This window comes from Apus apus, chromosome 5 (assembly GCF_020740795.1).
Source record: "Apus apus isolate bApuApu2 chromosome 5, bApuApu2.pri.cur, whole genome shotgun sequence".
Taxonomy (NCBI): domain Eukaryota; kingdom Metazoa; phylum Chordata; class Aves; order Apodiformes; family Apodidae; genus Apus; species Apus apus.
This window is the reverse complement of record NC_067286.1, coordinates 42,529,114-42,545,549: the sequence shown is the minus strand read 5'-3', so window position 1 is coordinate 42,545,549 and position 16,436 is coordinate 42,529,114. Positions and strand designations below refer to the sequence as shown.

General features: G+C 44.0%; 1 protein-coding gene across 5 annotated transcripts in view; it reads right to left on the bottom strand.

The window, feature by feature from the left end:
* ESRRB (estrogen related receptor beta) overlaps positions 1–16,436 on the bottom strand; it is a 130,248-nt gene that overhangs the window by 95,791 nt on the left and 18,021 nt on the right. The window contains exons 1-2 of one of the 5 annotated variants that reach the window (XM_051621490.1): positions 10,954–10,970; positions 5,943–6,043 (exon numbers count right to left, since the gene is read on the bottom strand). The exons of 2 other annotated variants lie outside the window; for them this stretch is intronic. In XM_051621490.1, the coding sequence (XP_051477450.1) occupies positions 5,943–5,983 (41 nt within the window). In that variant the 5' untranslated portion in view covers positions 5,984–6,043; positions 10,954–10,970. Of the gene's footprint in view, positions 1–5,942; positions 6,044–10,953; positions 10,971–11,826; positions 11,874–16,436 lie in introns of those variants that run through there. 2 more of the 5 variants (XM_051621492.1, XM_051621489.1) reach the window with 2 other exon arrangements.

The window sequence follows — 16,436 nt, the reverse complement described above, 5'->3', positions numbered from 1 at the left end:
CGGAGATTGAGATGAAAAGGGCAGGAGCAGAAAGTGAACTAGTGCTTTAGACATCTCATTCAACATTCCCAGTTTATTCCTGCTCCATCTTTGCTAGTATATCTTGCATTACTCCCCAGCAATGATATTCTTTCTCAATAACTCATTAATGCATAAGGTGCTTTGGAAATCTTTGAAAAGGAAAGGACTGAAGAACAAGAGAGTATCATCTTCATCAAGATCAGTGATCCAAGGTAGCCTCAGCATCAAAAAAGGGACAAAGTCTAACAGTGAGAGTGTTTCAGCGAGTCCCAACTCAGGCTGTGCCCCCCATTCTGCTCCTTCCCACACATAACAAAGTGATTTATGCTACTTGTAAATATATAAAACCAGGTTTGTTGTCCCACTTTATGTTCCTCCAAACAAAGAGAGTATAAAAATTCTGTTAAATGAAACAGGTCTTATTTGGTCTCTCAAAGGAAACTTCATTTTCTGCCTATTCAGAGACAGGTTACATCTTTAGAGTTTGTATGACCTTTGTTTCCCACTCTGGGAAGCACATCATCCCTGCAGGTGTTTAAAGGACGTGTAGATGTGGTGCTTAGGGTCGTGGTTTAGCACTGGACTAAGTAGAATTAGGCTGGTGGTTGGATTTGTTGATCTAAAAGGTTTTTTCCAACAAGAACAATTCTGTGATTCCTGATACCTACTTAGCCCTGCTCCAGAGAGGGCTGCATCTCCCAGGGAGCTAGAATACAGGCAACCCAGGGCTCTCTGGGGAGCTGGTTCTGCTTTGACCATTGACTTGTTGCTTAAAAATCTTTATAGGGCCAAACCAAATACACTGCTGGTTCAAAAGTGCCAGGGTTATTAATTTGTTAGCTGTAACACATAGTGTTTGGGAAATTCAATTAATCCCTTAACTTGCTAAATACAGCTTTAGGTTCTAAAATCCTTCAGAGTCTGCCATGTCCTTTGCCCCTTCGTGCTCATTTGCCTTTTTTATTTCCCTTCCAACGTGCCAAAAGAAAAAGTTGATTTTGATCCTGTTCCTGGCCAATCGACCTTGCTTTCAGAGCCTGGCACACCACCTTCTCCCACCCCAATGGTCAGGTTACAAAAACAAAAGGAGAACATTTGCTTCCTTGTTAAACACTTCCCATGGAGATTTTTCAGTCACAGTCATTTCTGTAGCATGCTCTGTGCTTTCACAGAGTCTCAGTTTTGCAGAAATACAAGGCTTAATCTGCACCCATTTACATGCATTTGACAGCCAGGAGGAGACCTCTTCCTGCTCAGGTACACTTGGACCTCTGCACAGATACCAAATGCCTCTGTACTGCTGGGCATAGGCTTCCCACAATGGCATTTGGTATGTGATGTGATGCCCAGTGCTCTCCTCCTCTCCTTGCAGGCTTTCTTAGCATGAGAATGTTACTGCAGTATAACTCAAGGTACAATTTTAAGTAGATTAACTTAAGCTGGTGCAAAAGGCACTCATTAGTGTTGAAACTAAAGCTGTTTAGACATCTAATTAGTGAAAATGAAGCATCCTTAAACTGGCAGGAGAGCATCCACAGTTTGGATTTTCAGTAGTTTAAATGGATTGTTTTAAAATCAATGCAATTTAAAGTGTACAGCTTCCCGGCGTAGAAAAGATCTTCTCCGGACTGAGGAAACAGCAACACTTGTAAAATAAATGACTGCCTGTGCAAGGGTGCAACACCCATTAACAACTACCACAAAGCAGCAGGGAGAAGGGGCTGAGGAGATAGGGTCAGTTGCTTGCACAGCTTATTAGGCAATACTGTACTCAAATCACCTGTCTACAGACATCAAAGAAAAGGCATCCAGAAGTGACAGCCAACTAAAGAAAGTTTCAGGGGCATCCCGATATATTCAGGATCCTCCTTTGGCTGGAGAACACAAGAGGAGAAAAAAAAAAACAAACACACGGGTGCACCTTCAGGGACACAGAATGTATTCTGACATTCATACAGCATGTGCAGTGCATAGGGGTGCAGGGCGCTCAGTCAGCAAAGGATGAAAATCTGTTATTGTAAAGTGAACACTGCACAGAAACAAGATCACATCTTTCAGCACTCCTGCCCTACAGCCTTACCTCTCAAGGCAGCCCACAGAGCCTTACTATCAAGAAAACCCTCTCGGAAGACACAACAGTCTTTGTGGGAGGCTGGGGCCAGAACCGCTCCTGCCAAACAGCTCTCCAGACCAGGATGTGACTGCTGCTGGCAAAACATGTTAGCTAATGAAGATTGAGTCAGGCAGGCAGAGACATCCCCTCAGCCTGTTAATCCACTTAGGGAAGGAGAAGGGAAACCTGAGCTGAATTCCTGTGCTCCCTGCAAGGGACTGTACTGTGCTGGCTTTAGCACCTAGGCAGAGCAAATCCAGACAGAACTGGACTAGGGAGAGCTCTGGGTACACAACTACTGCTTTTGGGAGATAGGAGCAAGAACAGAGGCAGGGAACAAGAATCCCTTGGGAGAGAGCCAGGGCCAGATTTTGTGTCCACAGTGAACTTTATGAAGCAAACTGGGCTTTACTTGCCCTCTCACCAGGAAAATGTGAGGCTGAATGTGAGCTTTTGCCCAACAGCAGGGCAGGGAGAGCACACATACCTTGCACCCTTTTCACGGGGCAAAAAGGCTTCCCAAGGGATCAACTCAGATTCCTGAGTTAGAAAGCCAGAGAGCATTTGTGCCCCAAACACCCGTCCCAGCAGTGACAGAATGCCAACATTGCCTTCTGCTCAGTTCAACCGGCAGTTTGCAGGTATGATGGGTGCCAATCCCAGGAAATGTCAGATTATCCTTAACCACCAGAGGGTGCTCCCCATCTCAAAGACAGAGTCAATGTCACAGATGCACCCAGACAGCTAGAGGAGCCTTTATTTCCAGCAATCGCGGAATCCAAGCAAGGGAAAAATTAGAAAATTAATAATAAATAGAAATTAACGAATCTGATCGTGTGCCTCACCTCATTTTCCTCATCCTTCCTGGCCATGCAAGGTAAGGCCTTCTGTCCCATTTGTCCTCTGAGTCCAGCTCAGTCGGGTGATTTCCCTCACATTCCAGGTTAAATCACTTTTATTCTCCTCTCCAAGATTGTGAATCCAGAACAGCAAATAAACATTTTATGCTTGGCAGGTCTGTAAAGAGTGAGACTCTGACTTGCCTGCCCCTGAGTTCAGTTGGGATCACACCCCCTTGGTCACACAAAGTTTTTTGTGATGCAGAGGCCTGACTTTACCCCTGTGCTACCACAGTGGTGTGGGGGCTGCAAGCCTGTGTCTTCAGGTTCATTTTCCCCACTGTGTCTTAAGCCTCTTTTCCAGGGGGCAGAGAGCTTGTTATGCAGACATACCTCAGGATGGCATTTTCAAAACATCAATTTTGGGACACTAACACTGCATAATTCTGTCAACAAGACACCCGTAGGGAAAGACTGTTTGCTTTGGTAATGCAGAGCCCTCACAGCCTCCCTTCCTTCTCTCACTGAAGGGAAGTAGAGGCATGAGACTGAGGTTGCAGACTCAGGAGCTGCGCACCTGGCTGCACACCACCTTGTGCCTCGGCTTCCCGTTTGTGTAGGTCAGAAGTAAAATCCCAGAGTTGCGTCATATGCAGAGAACAGAGCTGTCAGGATTAAATCATAATGGTTATATTGCACCTTGAGATTCAGAAAAGAAAGTGTTTAAAGCATGCCAAGTAAAATCAGGTGCCTATGCAAAACAGAGTAGCTCTGCCGACGTGTTTGGCATAACATCTGTTTGTCCCAGCCCCAGCTTACTTTGGTAGTCCAGGTCTGCATATCCCATGAGGAAACCAGCTCTCATTGATGGCTCTGACCCAGCACATGTGCTGCATCTTGCTGCCTGGCCACTACAAGAATAGATTGTTGAATTTTTTTAATTGTCCTTTCCTCTCTCCTTTGGTCAATAGTGCCAGGTGTTGCCTCAGGGGCTTTTTGTCAGAGTTCCTGCCCTTGGGTACCCTGGCATCACTTTTTGATTTGGCCTCTTTAAAGCATACAATACATTCATCTGATGAAACTGTTAAAATGGAGCAGTTAAACCACTGCACAAAGGACACTTATTCAGTCTCTTACACAGATTAAAATGTGTTTGACAGGTTTGTGTTACTTCATTTCCAGAATGAACCATTATATGCAGCACATGTGGGAACCAGTGCTTTCCAAGTTATAAACTGGCCAACAGTGATACTAGTCATCCTTGAGAGAGGCATCACTTTCTACAGCCTAAACAGGTCAATGAATTCTTCTTCCAGTATTTGAAATTGTGTATGGGGGAGAGAGGAGGAAAAACATAAGAGGGAAAAAAAAAAAAAAAAAAGCTATGTTTCTTAGATGTTTGCAATAGACAATTCTACCTTCTAAAAAAAAAAAAAAAGAAAGATGTCAGGAGTATGTGTCATAGCTCCATTTCTTGTATTATTCATAACATTCTCCCTTGGAATTATAGCAAATACCAGACATGCCGTGGAGAGGTTAACCAGCATTAGGTTTGGACATTGATCATCCCAGTACCATTAACACTCAACTTCTCAACTCCATAGATTTTAACACTACTCCATTGCATCTACAGTAATTATATATTTGTTCCTAAACATGCACAAAATGAGTCATCAAAAGTGCAGTTATTTAAAATTAGATATTTTGAACACTACATTTCTACATACTTTCACCAGGAGCTTAAGCTTTGCCATCCTTCCTCCATCCATTACATCAAAGACTTTGAAAGTAATTTCATAGCCCTAGTGACATTCTCCTCTCTTGCATATTGCTGCATGGGAAAATTACTGGAGGTTTTATTGTTTTAATTATTGCTAGTGGGTTGTAAGATCTCAAACATCCCCAGTTCCTTCACTGTTAAGAACAGTAGCATCTGGGTGTCAGTTTTGCTCATGATGGCAAATTACAGGGTTAGATCTGCCTTTCTCACTCACAGAAATCTGCACCTCAGCAGAGATTACAACTTGTGGAATACAAAATATATGAGTAGGTTTTGACTACCTGCAATTAGCTGATCTGCAACTAAATTAAATGGCAACAAGTAACCTAAACAGAGAGGCCAGTACAATACCATCTTGCAGCACATAAATTTGCAAAGAATGACAGGACCCATGAAAAAAAGACTAACAAAAAACTCTGTGTTAAACAGGGCAGAGTACAAATAAAGTAAAGAATTAGGAAATGCCACAATCGTGCTTACTTGTGAGAAATATTCTTAGCCGTCATGTACATATGCATTATTTTATAGACCTTAATTACATGATCATATTTTTTCCACAGTAACCCATCTCAGGCTGCTCTCAGAAGGGACTGTTCCCATGTAATGAGCAGCTATTTGAGATGCTGGTTTCTGCTCATTGTTCAGTGTGTGGCCCCGGGCCTTATTTACCGCACATTATTCAAACCTGGCTCTAGAGACTTATTCATTTCCTTATGTGTTTTTCTATGGGCTTATCATTACACTGTCCAAGAGCTTCACCAGCCCAGATCATTTATTTTCACACACCTCTATGAAAGGAGGGGATATTCTGAATTCCCATTTTATGGGTGAATGACTGAAGGCCATAGTAAAAGGTATTTGCTAATTCTGGGTGCCCAGTGTGAGACACCAACAGCCTGGCTGTGCTTGTACAGCACTTTGGGTTCAGTGGACTCCCATTCACTTCATTTGCAGCTGTAAGCTCTCAGTATTTCTGTAAAGCAGGTCCTCTGGGATCAAAAAGGTCCCCTACAAAATAAGGAATGCACAGTTAAACAACCACTGACCCAACAGCTGCTTCTAAAAACCTGAAAATTATAATACATAAATGGCCACAGGAAAAAGTCAACTGGCATGTCAGAATTTCACTGCCTCAGCTATAAAAGCTTCCCTTTCTCTACTGCAGTCCCTTGTGTCACTCAGTACACACCTGACAAATGAGGCAGGGGTCCTACAGATGTTCTCTTTCATTATGCAACTCTGATTTATCTCAGAGCAGGTCCATCACATGCAGTGAATGAGGCAGGGGTCCTGTGGAAGAAACAGCACACAGTGAAGCAGCTAAAACATGAGTTGTATGAGACACACAGTGGGACAGACAGAAGTGCATGCAGAGGATAACTGGTCTTTCCCTTTTCACAGAGTTTGTTATTTCTTTTACAGCAAACAAATTCCCTCATGAAGCATCGCAATGACACTTTTGTGGATTATCGGAAGAGATGAATCCATCATGTGGACCACTACAACCAAGGTAATGAAGTAAATGGGTTGCAAGGGTAACTCATCCTTCTTTGTGAAGACTAACATGAGGAGCATGAAACACTGGGTGAATTTCACACACAGAATGACAGCTGAGGAATTTCAATTCAAAGGCTCTTCCAACCATTCAATCGAATCATATCTCCTCCTCTCTCCTCTCCAGACCATCCCAACCCACTTTCTTCTCTTCACTGCCTTTGCCTTCTCACTATATCCCTTTCCTTTGCTCCCATCTCGCCCCTCCAAGCCCATTTCCCCACACTCCACAGCCCCAGCCTCCTTGTTCAATAGCTGTTTATAAATATTTGTTTCTTCTCCTCACCTTTTTGCCCAGCTGCCCATACACTAGATCTTTCCATTACTGTTTGGTGGCCCCACTTACTGACACTGCCTTTGCACCAACACAGCCCCAGCTGTCCCTCTAGTCTGGATGCAAAACACAAGCTGATTTAGAGCTTTGCAGAGAGGAATCTACTTGATTTGTTTTGAAATGTAAGGAAGGCATAACTCAAGAACATGGCATACTCCCTAATTTTTCTTTTAAATAAATAAATACAAAAATAAATAGTTGCTGGGGTTTTTATAAAAATTTCCACCAAATAATTCTATCAGAAGCATAGAAGGTGTTTACAGCAATGGTGAAAGATAGATAGTTGTATGAACAACTGAAACTAAACTTTACAGGAAGCACTAGTAAATAAATATGGTGATACTAGTCTGTTTGTTCTACATGTCAGTAAAGATGAAGATAAAAATAAATTAATCTGGTTAAACAAGCCAGAGTGTTGCTGCCATCTTTTTGGGTATGTTGGGTACATTTCAATGGCAGGCCCTTGAAGGAAAGTGGAGTGCTTGTACTCCTTTGTACACTGTCCTGGTAGCTTAGAGGTGCTAGTTCTTGTTTGATATACACATCTGCATCCATCTGGAGCTTGCATCAGCTGGACACAAGATTATACATGTTTTAGGATTTCACAGAGTCACAGAAAATAGGGCTAGGATCAGATCAGGTGGTTGGTACCTCACTCCATCCCAACAGAGGATGAGCAATAGCAGCATTTTTTTTGACAGATATTTTTCAGCCTGTCCTGAAAAACTTCCAGCCTTTCTCAGACAGTCTGTTCTAATGTTCCCACACCATTGGTAATACAAGTTTGTAACATCAATCTGAAATCTCCCACATTGCAATCAAAGCCCATTTACTTCCAGCTCTATCAACAATGGACATAGCAAACTGCTTAATCACTTCCTCTTGGCCAAAGCTTCTTACTATTTGAAGATACATTGCCCAGACCTTGCCTAACATCTAGATTTTCATGACAGAAATACTTACCTGCCTAACAGAAACAAATTAGCACCTCGATCCCTCTAACTTCATTCCTGGCTCTCCAAGCTTATCACTTGGAAGGCCACAGAAATTTTATTAACACCTACAACAAGGAACAAGGTTGAAACTAGCAGTCTGGCTTACAGTTAACAAGCCAAACTTCTCTTCACTTCTAGGGGACTCCATTGATTCAGTAGTAACACCTCACTGCAGTTACAAAAAAAAAAAAAAAAAGGGTTAGCCCTTCACTGAGGCAAATCTTCCAGCCATGAATTTCTCATGCTCTTTCAAAATCTTGAGCTGAATTTTTGGGAAACTTGAGAAAATATATTTTGATCAATCAACACAATCATCTATTACATTCACTACACTCTAGCTAGAGCAGCAAAACTTCTTAGCTGTCCTTGATGAAGCTGGGAGCTGTACCCATGGTCCTGACTTCCAGTGCTGTGCCTTGAGCACAAACCAGTCTTTTCTCACTGAGAAGCAATGAAGACCTGCCAGATTTCATATGAAACAGCTCCCAGGGAACTGGGAATGCATCCTTGGTGTGTGTGGGTATGAGAGCGTATGGAATGGCCGGAGCTGTAACTAAAAATGTCATAAAGTTAAAAATGCGGGACTTAATATTATTTGGATAACACAGATTTGCCTCCAGTGTTATAAACTGTGAGCTCCCAGGGAAGCCAGGAGCCACTATGAAGACAGCAAACAGACCATAGGTGTTGTGGTGGGGGAAGGTGAACTGACAACTCAAAGACACGTGCAACTGCTCTGTATTGTGTTTGCACAACTGTGTGAGAGTGTATCCCTTGGTGATGTTATTCACAGGCTTTGGCCGACAGTAAATAAGACAGTGGAGCTTGATTCATGAGGGATGACAGGAAATCTATAATGTGTGGGCTCTATAATCTGCTCTCTACTGCGTAGCAAAATGAAAGAACAACAGTCCAATTAGAGTCCTTGCTGATCCCAAGCACATCCTCCAGATTTTGCTGTGCTCAGAGCAGTGGGAGACTGTTGGCACCAAGGCAAGGCAAGCTCTGGCAAGGCTGCCTTCCACACAGGAATGGCAAGGGTATTTTGGAAGCACCAGACTACCTTACAGTGGACACAAATGCAGCCAAGACCAGAGCACGACCTTAAGAGCAAATTTTTGGAGAACGACAGGTTGTTGAACTCAGTTCATCAAAAGATGGCTCATGTGGACACCAAGTACTGCAGAAAGCCCATGTTTTGAAGGGCTAACTGAGCCAAGAAACAGTGATCCAACATGGCAGTCTGGCCCGGCCTCTTGCTTTGGTGGGGACTGTGAACACCATTCCTCTGTGTTAACACACAGGCAGCCCACAAAACTAAAAACAGGGCTATGATCCAGCAGGATACAGCACCTTGGTTACAAATGGTGTCCAAAAAGCACGTTAAGGGGAAGGAGACAAAAGCTAGAGGGAGATGTGGATTCAGGGACCAGACAGAAGAGGGACAGCTGAAAATACGATTCACACCAGCTAGAGAGAGGGCCCATGAGAGAACAGGGATGAAATCTGTGACAGCAGCAGCCACAGAGCAGACTGCTCTCATACCACCAATGCTGAGGACACATGGAAAGGCAGAAGAAGGTTTCTTTTGGATATAACAGCAATGGTGGCAGTGGGAGGCAGGAGGGTTGTCAACTGAAGACAGAAGGAGAAGGAAATAATTTTGCTTCCTACTGTGCAGTGTCAGAAAACTCATAGGACTGCTCAAGGCTGGGAAGGCACAGGATGGCTCATCTGAGGACCCTGGCAGCTTAGAGGAGAGAGTTCTCTCATTTTTCTCTAATCCAACTTATACTTTTCATTCCTTGCATATGTGGCCCTTACCACTTGACACCTTTCAGCATTTCCTGCCCACTAGAAAAGGGGCAAGGGGAACCTTTCTCACTCTGGCAACAGGTAAACAGCATAGCAGAATGGGGAGGGGGGGGCAATTTCCACACAATCCCTAGCAAAGGCCTTCTTTGCTGAGCGCACACTCTGGGGACTGCCGTCCTTTCTCTGCTTCCCCCTACAACCATCTCTACTGCCACCTCCCCTCCCTTGTTATCTGTCAGTAAACAGTAATTAAAGATGTGGCCTGCTTGATAAAGCTCCCGCCTGCCCTCACACAGTGCTGCCCTCTTGGACGTGTCTAATTAAAATCCTGATGAGAAGATGAAGAAATCCCAGCAGCTGGGAGTCTGCTGACTCTCCCCCTATGCTCGGCCTCTTCATTACTGACGACGAGGCAGAGAGATATAAAGGACCCCAGGAAACGCTCCGGCAGACCAATCGATACAGCCTTTTGTGGGACGTGACGGACCACTCAGGACTGCCTTTTGAACTGTGTGGGTAATGAGGATGCTGGAGCGTGGCTCACTGCATGGGGCTGATGGGGAGAGACTCCCCACTAGCCCTGCTTACACTGCTGCTCCCAGGAACAGCACCCAGGGACCCTGCAGCTTGGCAGCCACTCACACCCTATAGTAAATTCACAGTTATAATAGCTGGGCCACTTACCCATCCCCCACCAACCCAAGCTCCAGAAATCATTGTTTGTAGTGCCAGAATACTGTCAAACCTCTAACCACTCCATCATTTCTATGCAAACACGGAGCGTGTGTGTGTACATACACTGCAAAATGCTGAGAACCAGCACAAACCTTCCTAAATGAAACCAACACCGCACACGGCATGCACACTGTTGTGTCTACGTGGATACTTATTCCTGGGAACGGTGTCTCTTCACTGCTCTCCCAGATTTTGTGTAAAGGTGAAAGTCTTGTTATACACAAAATGAAACAGCAGAGGTTTACATGAAGTGCACAGCAATACCATCATCACCACCTTAAGTGTTCCTGCTGCAGCAGGAGGGTTGGACTTGGTGATCTTCAGAGGTCCCCTCCAACCCCTATGATTCTAGGATAACTATATTTAGACACACTTCACTTCATGCAAACACATCCACTAGATGTTTTTTTTCTTCTGGAGTTTTTTTCTAATATGAGATCAGCTCTACATGGAAAAAAAAGCCCATTTTTGCTGGCAAAGTCATATTTATCCAAAACACCAGGATTTCATTGCTCTTAGCTTAAAGCTGAAAGAAACACTAAAGAGATGGAAGTAGATTTATCTTTTCTAAAGTCTGAAAGTGCATCTCAGGCACCTGCCTCCAGGTCTCTTTTGAGCAAGCCCACAGGAGGTAGAATCACCCTGGGAACTACGATCACATGCAAGACTGGGAGTACATACTTTTTTGCAAGTACAAGTGGACTGTGTATATGCATGAGGGAAATGCACATTCCACATGTAGAATCAATAAAAGAGTGAGCTTTTACCTGTCTGAGTTCACACCTCCTGCTTCATAAACCACTACTGCTTATGCAATCATCATCAGTCCAGCAGTAGTTGATGCTCTTTTCAGAGGCCCAGATAGGTCCTTGGAACCTAGTTTATTCAACTAAGACTCAGTTTCCATTCCCCCGATTTTTAATTACTTCTCATGCTATATGGACTAAAAAAAAAAAAAAAAAGCCCAAACCATCTCAAAGCAAATTGTCCATAGCAAAATATAATCAGTAACAGCAAGATGTGATCAACCAAATGCAGAAGCAATGGACTCAATGGCAAAAGCTCGGGAGCACTACTGCAAAGGGATTTTGGAGAGTCCCCTGGCAAAGACAGGCAGCAGAGGGAATTCCTGCTAGGAATAGCAGCAGAAGCACAGTTGCTATGAAGTTCACAGCCTCTCTTGGCCCTGCGGCCTCCCTTGGCAAGAGATGCTGTTATGCAGAACAAGGCAGCAGTGCTGGATGCACAGAGCTCTCGGTGCAGTCCCTGCCTGTCCCAGTACCTGTACTTGATGGAATGGCACATTGCTGCGGCAGCTAATAAATAGAAGTAATTTGATTAGCTTTCCTTAACTAGCGATAAGATCCTGACAAACCCTTTTTAATGCGTTTCTGGAGCAGGATGAAATTGTTTCATTTGGCAAGCAGGGCCCCAGGAGAGTTGCCTGCAAGCTCCTTTAGTGAGAGGTAAAAATATGCCAATCATTAATGAGGGGAGAATTACGGAGACTTTAATGCAATCAGTAAAGAGGAGCCCTGAGGCAGCTGGGGAATAAAACCTGCCCTTAAATCAGAGGCAGGCAGCTGGAGCATGGAAATAAAGGCATACACAAGCATGTACATGCACACATGCATACCTACCGCACAGAGACCATGTAGAGCCACTGTAAATACACTGGGAGTTTTACCTGGGCAACAAATACCTATCTCAGCAAACGGTATCCATCTTTCCCAAAAAACATTTGTAAAATCACAGCAAGCTATATCCATTTGGCAGCCCCCTCTCCCTGCCAGGAGGGTACCACTACCCATTCAATCTCCATACACACGTACAAGCACACAGAATTGCAGCTTTCAACATTTCAAACCAAAAGCTTTTGTGGAGGAGGCACATTAGATGCTTGGGTGTCAAGAGGCAGCAGCAAGGCAGCTTTGCCAAGTGGAATAGTTCCTCTCTCAGGGCCAGGCTTGCTGCATGAGCACAACATGTACAAACCCCTCACTCTGTCCTCGAACCATGGCATTTATGCCAGAGGCAGCACCTACTGTGGATGTTGAAAGGCAACTCCTCCCATCCCCTCCTCAAGCCAGTTCAGTGAATTCCCTTCCTCAGGTGAAACAGATCTTGCACGAATCATGTAACTTTCATTCCTAAGGAAAACAGAAGTCTTTAAGCTGCTGGCATCTCCCCTGGCACTGCAGCAGGCAGGAGCTGGGGTGCACACAAGTGGCCTGGCTGGCTCCAATTTACCAGGTGTTTGTGTCCTTTCAGAAATTACTTCTTTGACAGAAAGCATCCCATCTTCCTGCAGCAATGCTTTAACTACCGCCAGCACAATACAAATGGCTGCATCAGCACGGACCATCCCAGAGGACATTAGCTCCCAGTTTAATGGGATAAAAAAAAAGGAGTTTTCTTAAGTCTCTTCCTGATTCCTCACCTTGTTTACCTGAAAGTAATGAGCAAGAGTCCTGGGATATCAAACACCAGCCACCTTTCCTCTGCCAGATACATAAAACATGATGCAACAAAGACCAGGCATGCAGTACTTCAGCCCTTTTCCCTAGTTTGGGTTACCACTAACACAGAGGGGAGAGCAGAATGGCTGATGAGAACTCCAAAAGGAATGTCCATGCTTAATTCTGGCCTTAATATACACTTGAGGGGATGCAAGACAAATATTTCTTCCACCCAGAACTCTTGCACTATATTGAAAGAGTATCTGTGGTACCCCTGCCCCTCTGCTCAATGGAATGACTGTCCTGCTTAGTGTGCACTCTAAGTCTTGCACTGAGAAAGCTAAGCTGCTGCTTCTTCTGCCACAGAGATGTATCAGGCATCTCTGCCACAAAAAGGCTGTGCTTCTGCACCATACTGTCACATACACTAGACAACTGTGGTGCTAAAACATTGATGCTTGTTAGGCATTTAACCCTACAGACAAAGCAGTTACACAGTCACCATGGCAGAGTGAAAGACGAAAGACAAGTAAAAAGGGACCTGTTTGGAGACACAGAGCTTGAAGCTTAGCAGTTAAGTTAGGGTATATAGCTGGCACCTTCTCAAATGTGCATGAAGCACAGAGCTGCAAGTTCCACTGCTAAATGATCACAGAATAGTTAGCCCAAAGCAAGGGAAGGCTTCATGTCTCTCCAGAGCAACTCCTACTGACTCCTTGAACCACACAATCATGGGCTCCGAAAGAAGTACAGCAGGTACAGTACAGTTCAGCAGTGGCTGAAAATTTAGAACAAAAAGCACCTCAGAGGGTAAAGAATACCTCCAGGATTCTCCAATATTCTGTCAAACTCTGTGTCTTTAAGACTGAAATGATGAAAGCAGTCTTGCTGTTAGTTACACCACTCAGACTGCATGCCCTTGAAAATCGGGGAAATCACTTGCCAGAAATACAAACAGGTGAGAAGACCCTACTACAGAAATCATCAAGACTGCAGAAACTAGCTAGCAGGAGATTCAGCATGGCTACAGAACAATGCTGCCTAGCACCTAGAATTAATTTTTTTGCCCTTTTCAGGTCAGGACCAGTTTTGAACCAAAGCTCCAATCAAATTAAGTTATTTATTCTGGTCAAGAGCTTTAGGATGTTCAGGATAGTTACAAGACTCTCCTCCTGGATCTATTTCTCGCAGTGATCCAGGTTTTACTGTGGTCACAGTCCAACCTAGTTTGTGGTGGCACTGAAGCACAACATCCTTGTGCAACTGTCTCCTCTGAGCAGCCGGCAGAGGTCTGAGATGGTGTCACACCCTGTGGCTCCACATGCAGGCCTGCCTTGCTGCAAACAACTCCTTCTCATTCTGGTTTGTTATGATTAAAAATGCACATCACCCAGCGAGGCCTTGGAGTGGAACCCAGCTGGAAATTGGATCATTAATATTCCTTTTCATGCCCATTGCCACAATCTCTTACCTCTCCACAAGCAATTGCTAACAATACAACAATTTAGGGTCTCAAACTAAAAGTGAAGACAAGACTAAACTGCCTGTTGTTCCTCCAGTTCATCCACCTTTGCCCATATCACAGCATCCCATCAACCTTATGCCAGAGTGCTCTATGTCAGATGTTTTTCAGACCTTTCAACTGCTTGTCCCCAATTTATCTACCAAAAGATTCAAAGCCTCTTAAACCACCAGGAAAGGGTTTCAATATTATCCTCATTCCTGAGTAGGGAGGAAATAAGTAAGGAAAACAATTAATGAAAAGAGTCTAGCCACTGTGTGGCTCTGACTCTTGGCCACCACTCTTTCCACACAGTTAAAGTACTCTCAAAGGGCTGGAGGAATAAATGGAAATCAAGAGTAGGAGATACCACATGATGGAGTATCCCACAAATGTACATATAGGGGATATTTCCATTTCTAGCAGACAGGGTTACCTACATGAGTTCACCTCAAGCCTATGTGCTGTTGCTGCTGCAACTCACTAACAGGGCAAACTGTGAGAGATGTGCAATTTCCCCATCACTGATACAATGATCCTTTGACAAAAAGGATCCAGAAACAAAGAAATGGCACAGAACACAGAGTAAGTGATTTAATTTCCCCACAATAATAATTGCGTGTACTCATTTGCCTGTTTGAATCTTCCTCCCTGTATGATGCTTACATTAGACAGCAAGAAGCACAATGCAACCAGGACTACAGTACTCATCATGGAAAAACAAAAATCAGAAGATGTATCTTCTCTTGAGACTCCAGCATCACCACTGTGGACTGCTCATGCCCATTGGTACCCTCTTGTTCTTGCATGTCCGCTCACTAAGCTGACATTTCTTTGCCTGCAGACAGCACAGCCAATTGGTTGGATGTCTGGTCAAGAGGTGGAGAAGACAGGTGGAGAAAACTACTAGAGAGCAACTAGCACAAGGCAGCTGGGAAAACAGCACTGGTCACAAGAATGAGGACAATGCCAACTATAAATTCTGCTCCAAAACACCTATTAGCTCTCTGTTGCCTCATTCAACTGTCCCAAAAACATCTGCTCCCATTAAGCATTTTGCATCTTAGGTAGTTAACATGCATCTTAGGTGGGAATGAAAGGTTCTGTTGCTTATTATTGAAATGTCCATCAAGCCAAAGGCCTTGCTCCATGTGCCTCTCCATAAAACAAATACAACACAAATAGCTCCAGAATAAAGTGTTCATTAATACAGTGGCATAATTTAATGTTAAACTGCTCCTGCCATGCACAAATTTGTATGTTTGGCACTTGCATTTTGATGTCACTGTTTCTTTGGTTTCATTTTATGTCAGAAACAATAATTTTCAGAGAAAAACGTTTGACAGTGAAATGCATAGCTACATTACCAACCATCTCAGTGTAGAAACATGAACAGTGATAGTCTAAAAGTGATGGGCTCAATGAACAGCAGTAACAGCTCAAAGGAATTTGGAAAAGGAGCTGTCCTGTCAGTCAGCTAGAGTAGCCAAGACCATACCATCCTGAGACAAGCACAAAGAAACAAAAAAGAAGAACCAAGGTGTCTGGCAATATACAACTGATCTTACCTACTTAAAACATGTACACATGACCAAAAAAAAAATCCTAATAAACTTCCTGTGCCACACCATAGACATTTCCCTTCCAGCAGGAGGAAGTAACCACCACCATTGCCTGTTTCTTTTAGCAGCTCCAGCAGATGCTGGCACCTCAACCTGGTGGTCTGTTCTTAAGGACAGAGCCTTGATTGCTACTGAAAGCCAACAGAGCTCCAGCAAAACCAAAGTTGCAGCCCACATGAAGACAAGTTAAGTGGTTAAAAGTATTTTAAAGAGCTCTGACATGGGATTTGCCAGCTCCTGGCTCCATCAAAGTAATACCACATACAATCTCCATACAAGGACTGGCGACTTCTTGTGCATCACTGAATCCCACAAACTGCTGGATGTGAGCATCTCAGTCATTCAATCTTATCTCAATGCTTGAGTGTCAGCTTTTCCTACCTTTACCTCCTGGACTGAGAGGCAAACACCCAGTCTTCCTTACCCACCAAGCCCCAGCCTCCCCAGCAGTCCTGGGCCCACATTACATGCCTTTTCAGAAGGCCCTCTCTGTGAACATGAACAAGGTCAGAGTAGAGGGGTGCTCTTAACAGTCTTGTTCAGGGAATGCTGGCTGCCACACCATATATTATCATCATCCTCAAATTATTTAGGGGGAACAGACAGAAAAATCTTGAATAGTTTCTCCTTTCCTGCCAATTGTTCCCATCTTCTGCCTCAATTCTAGC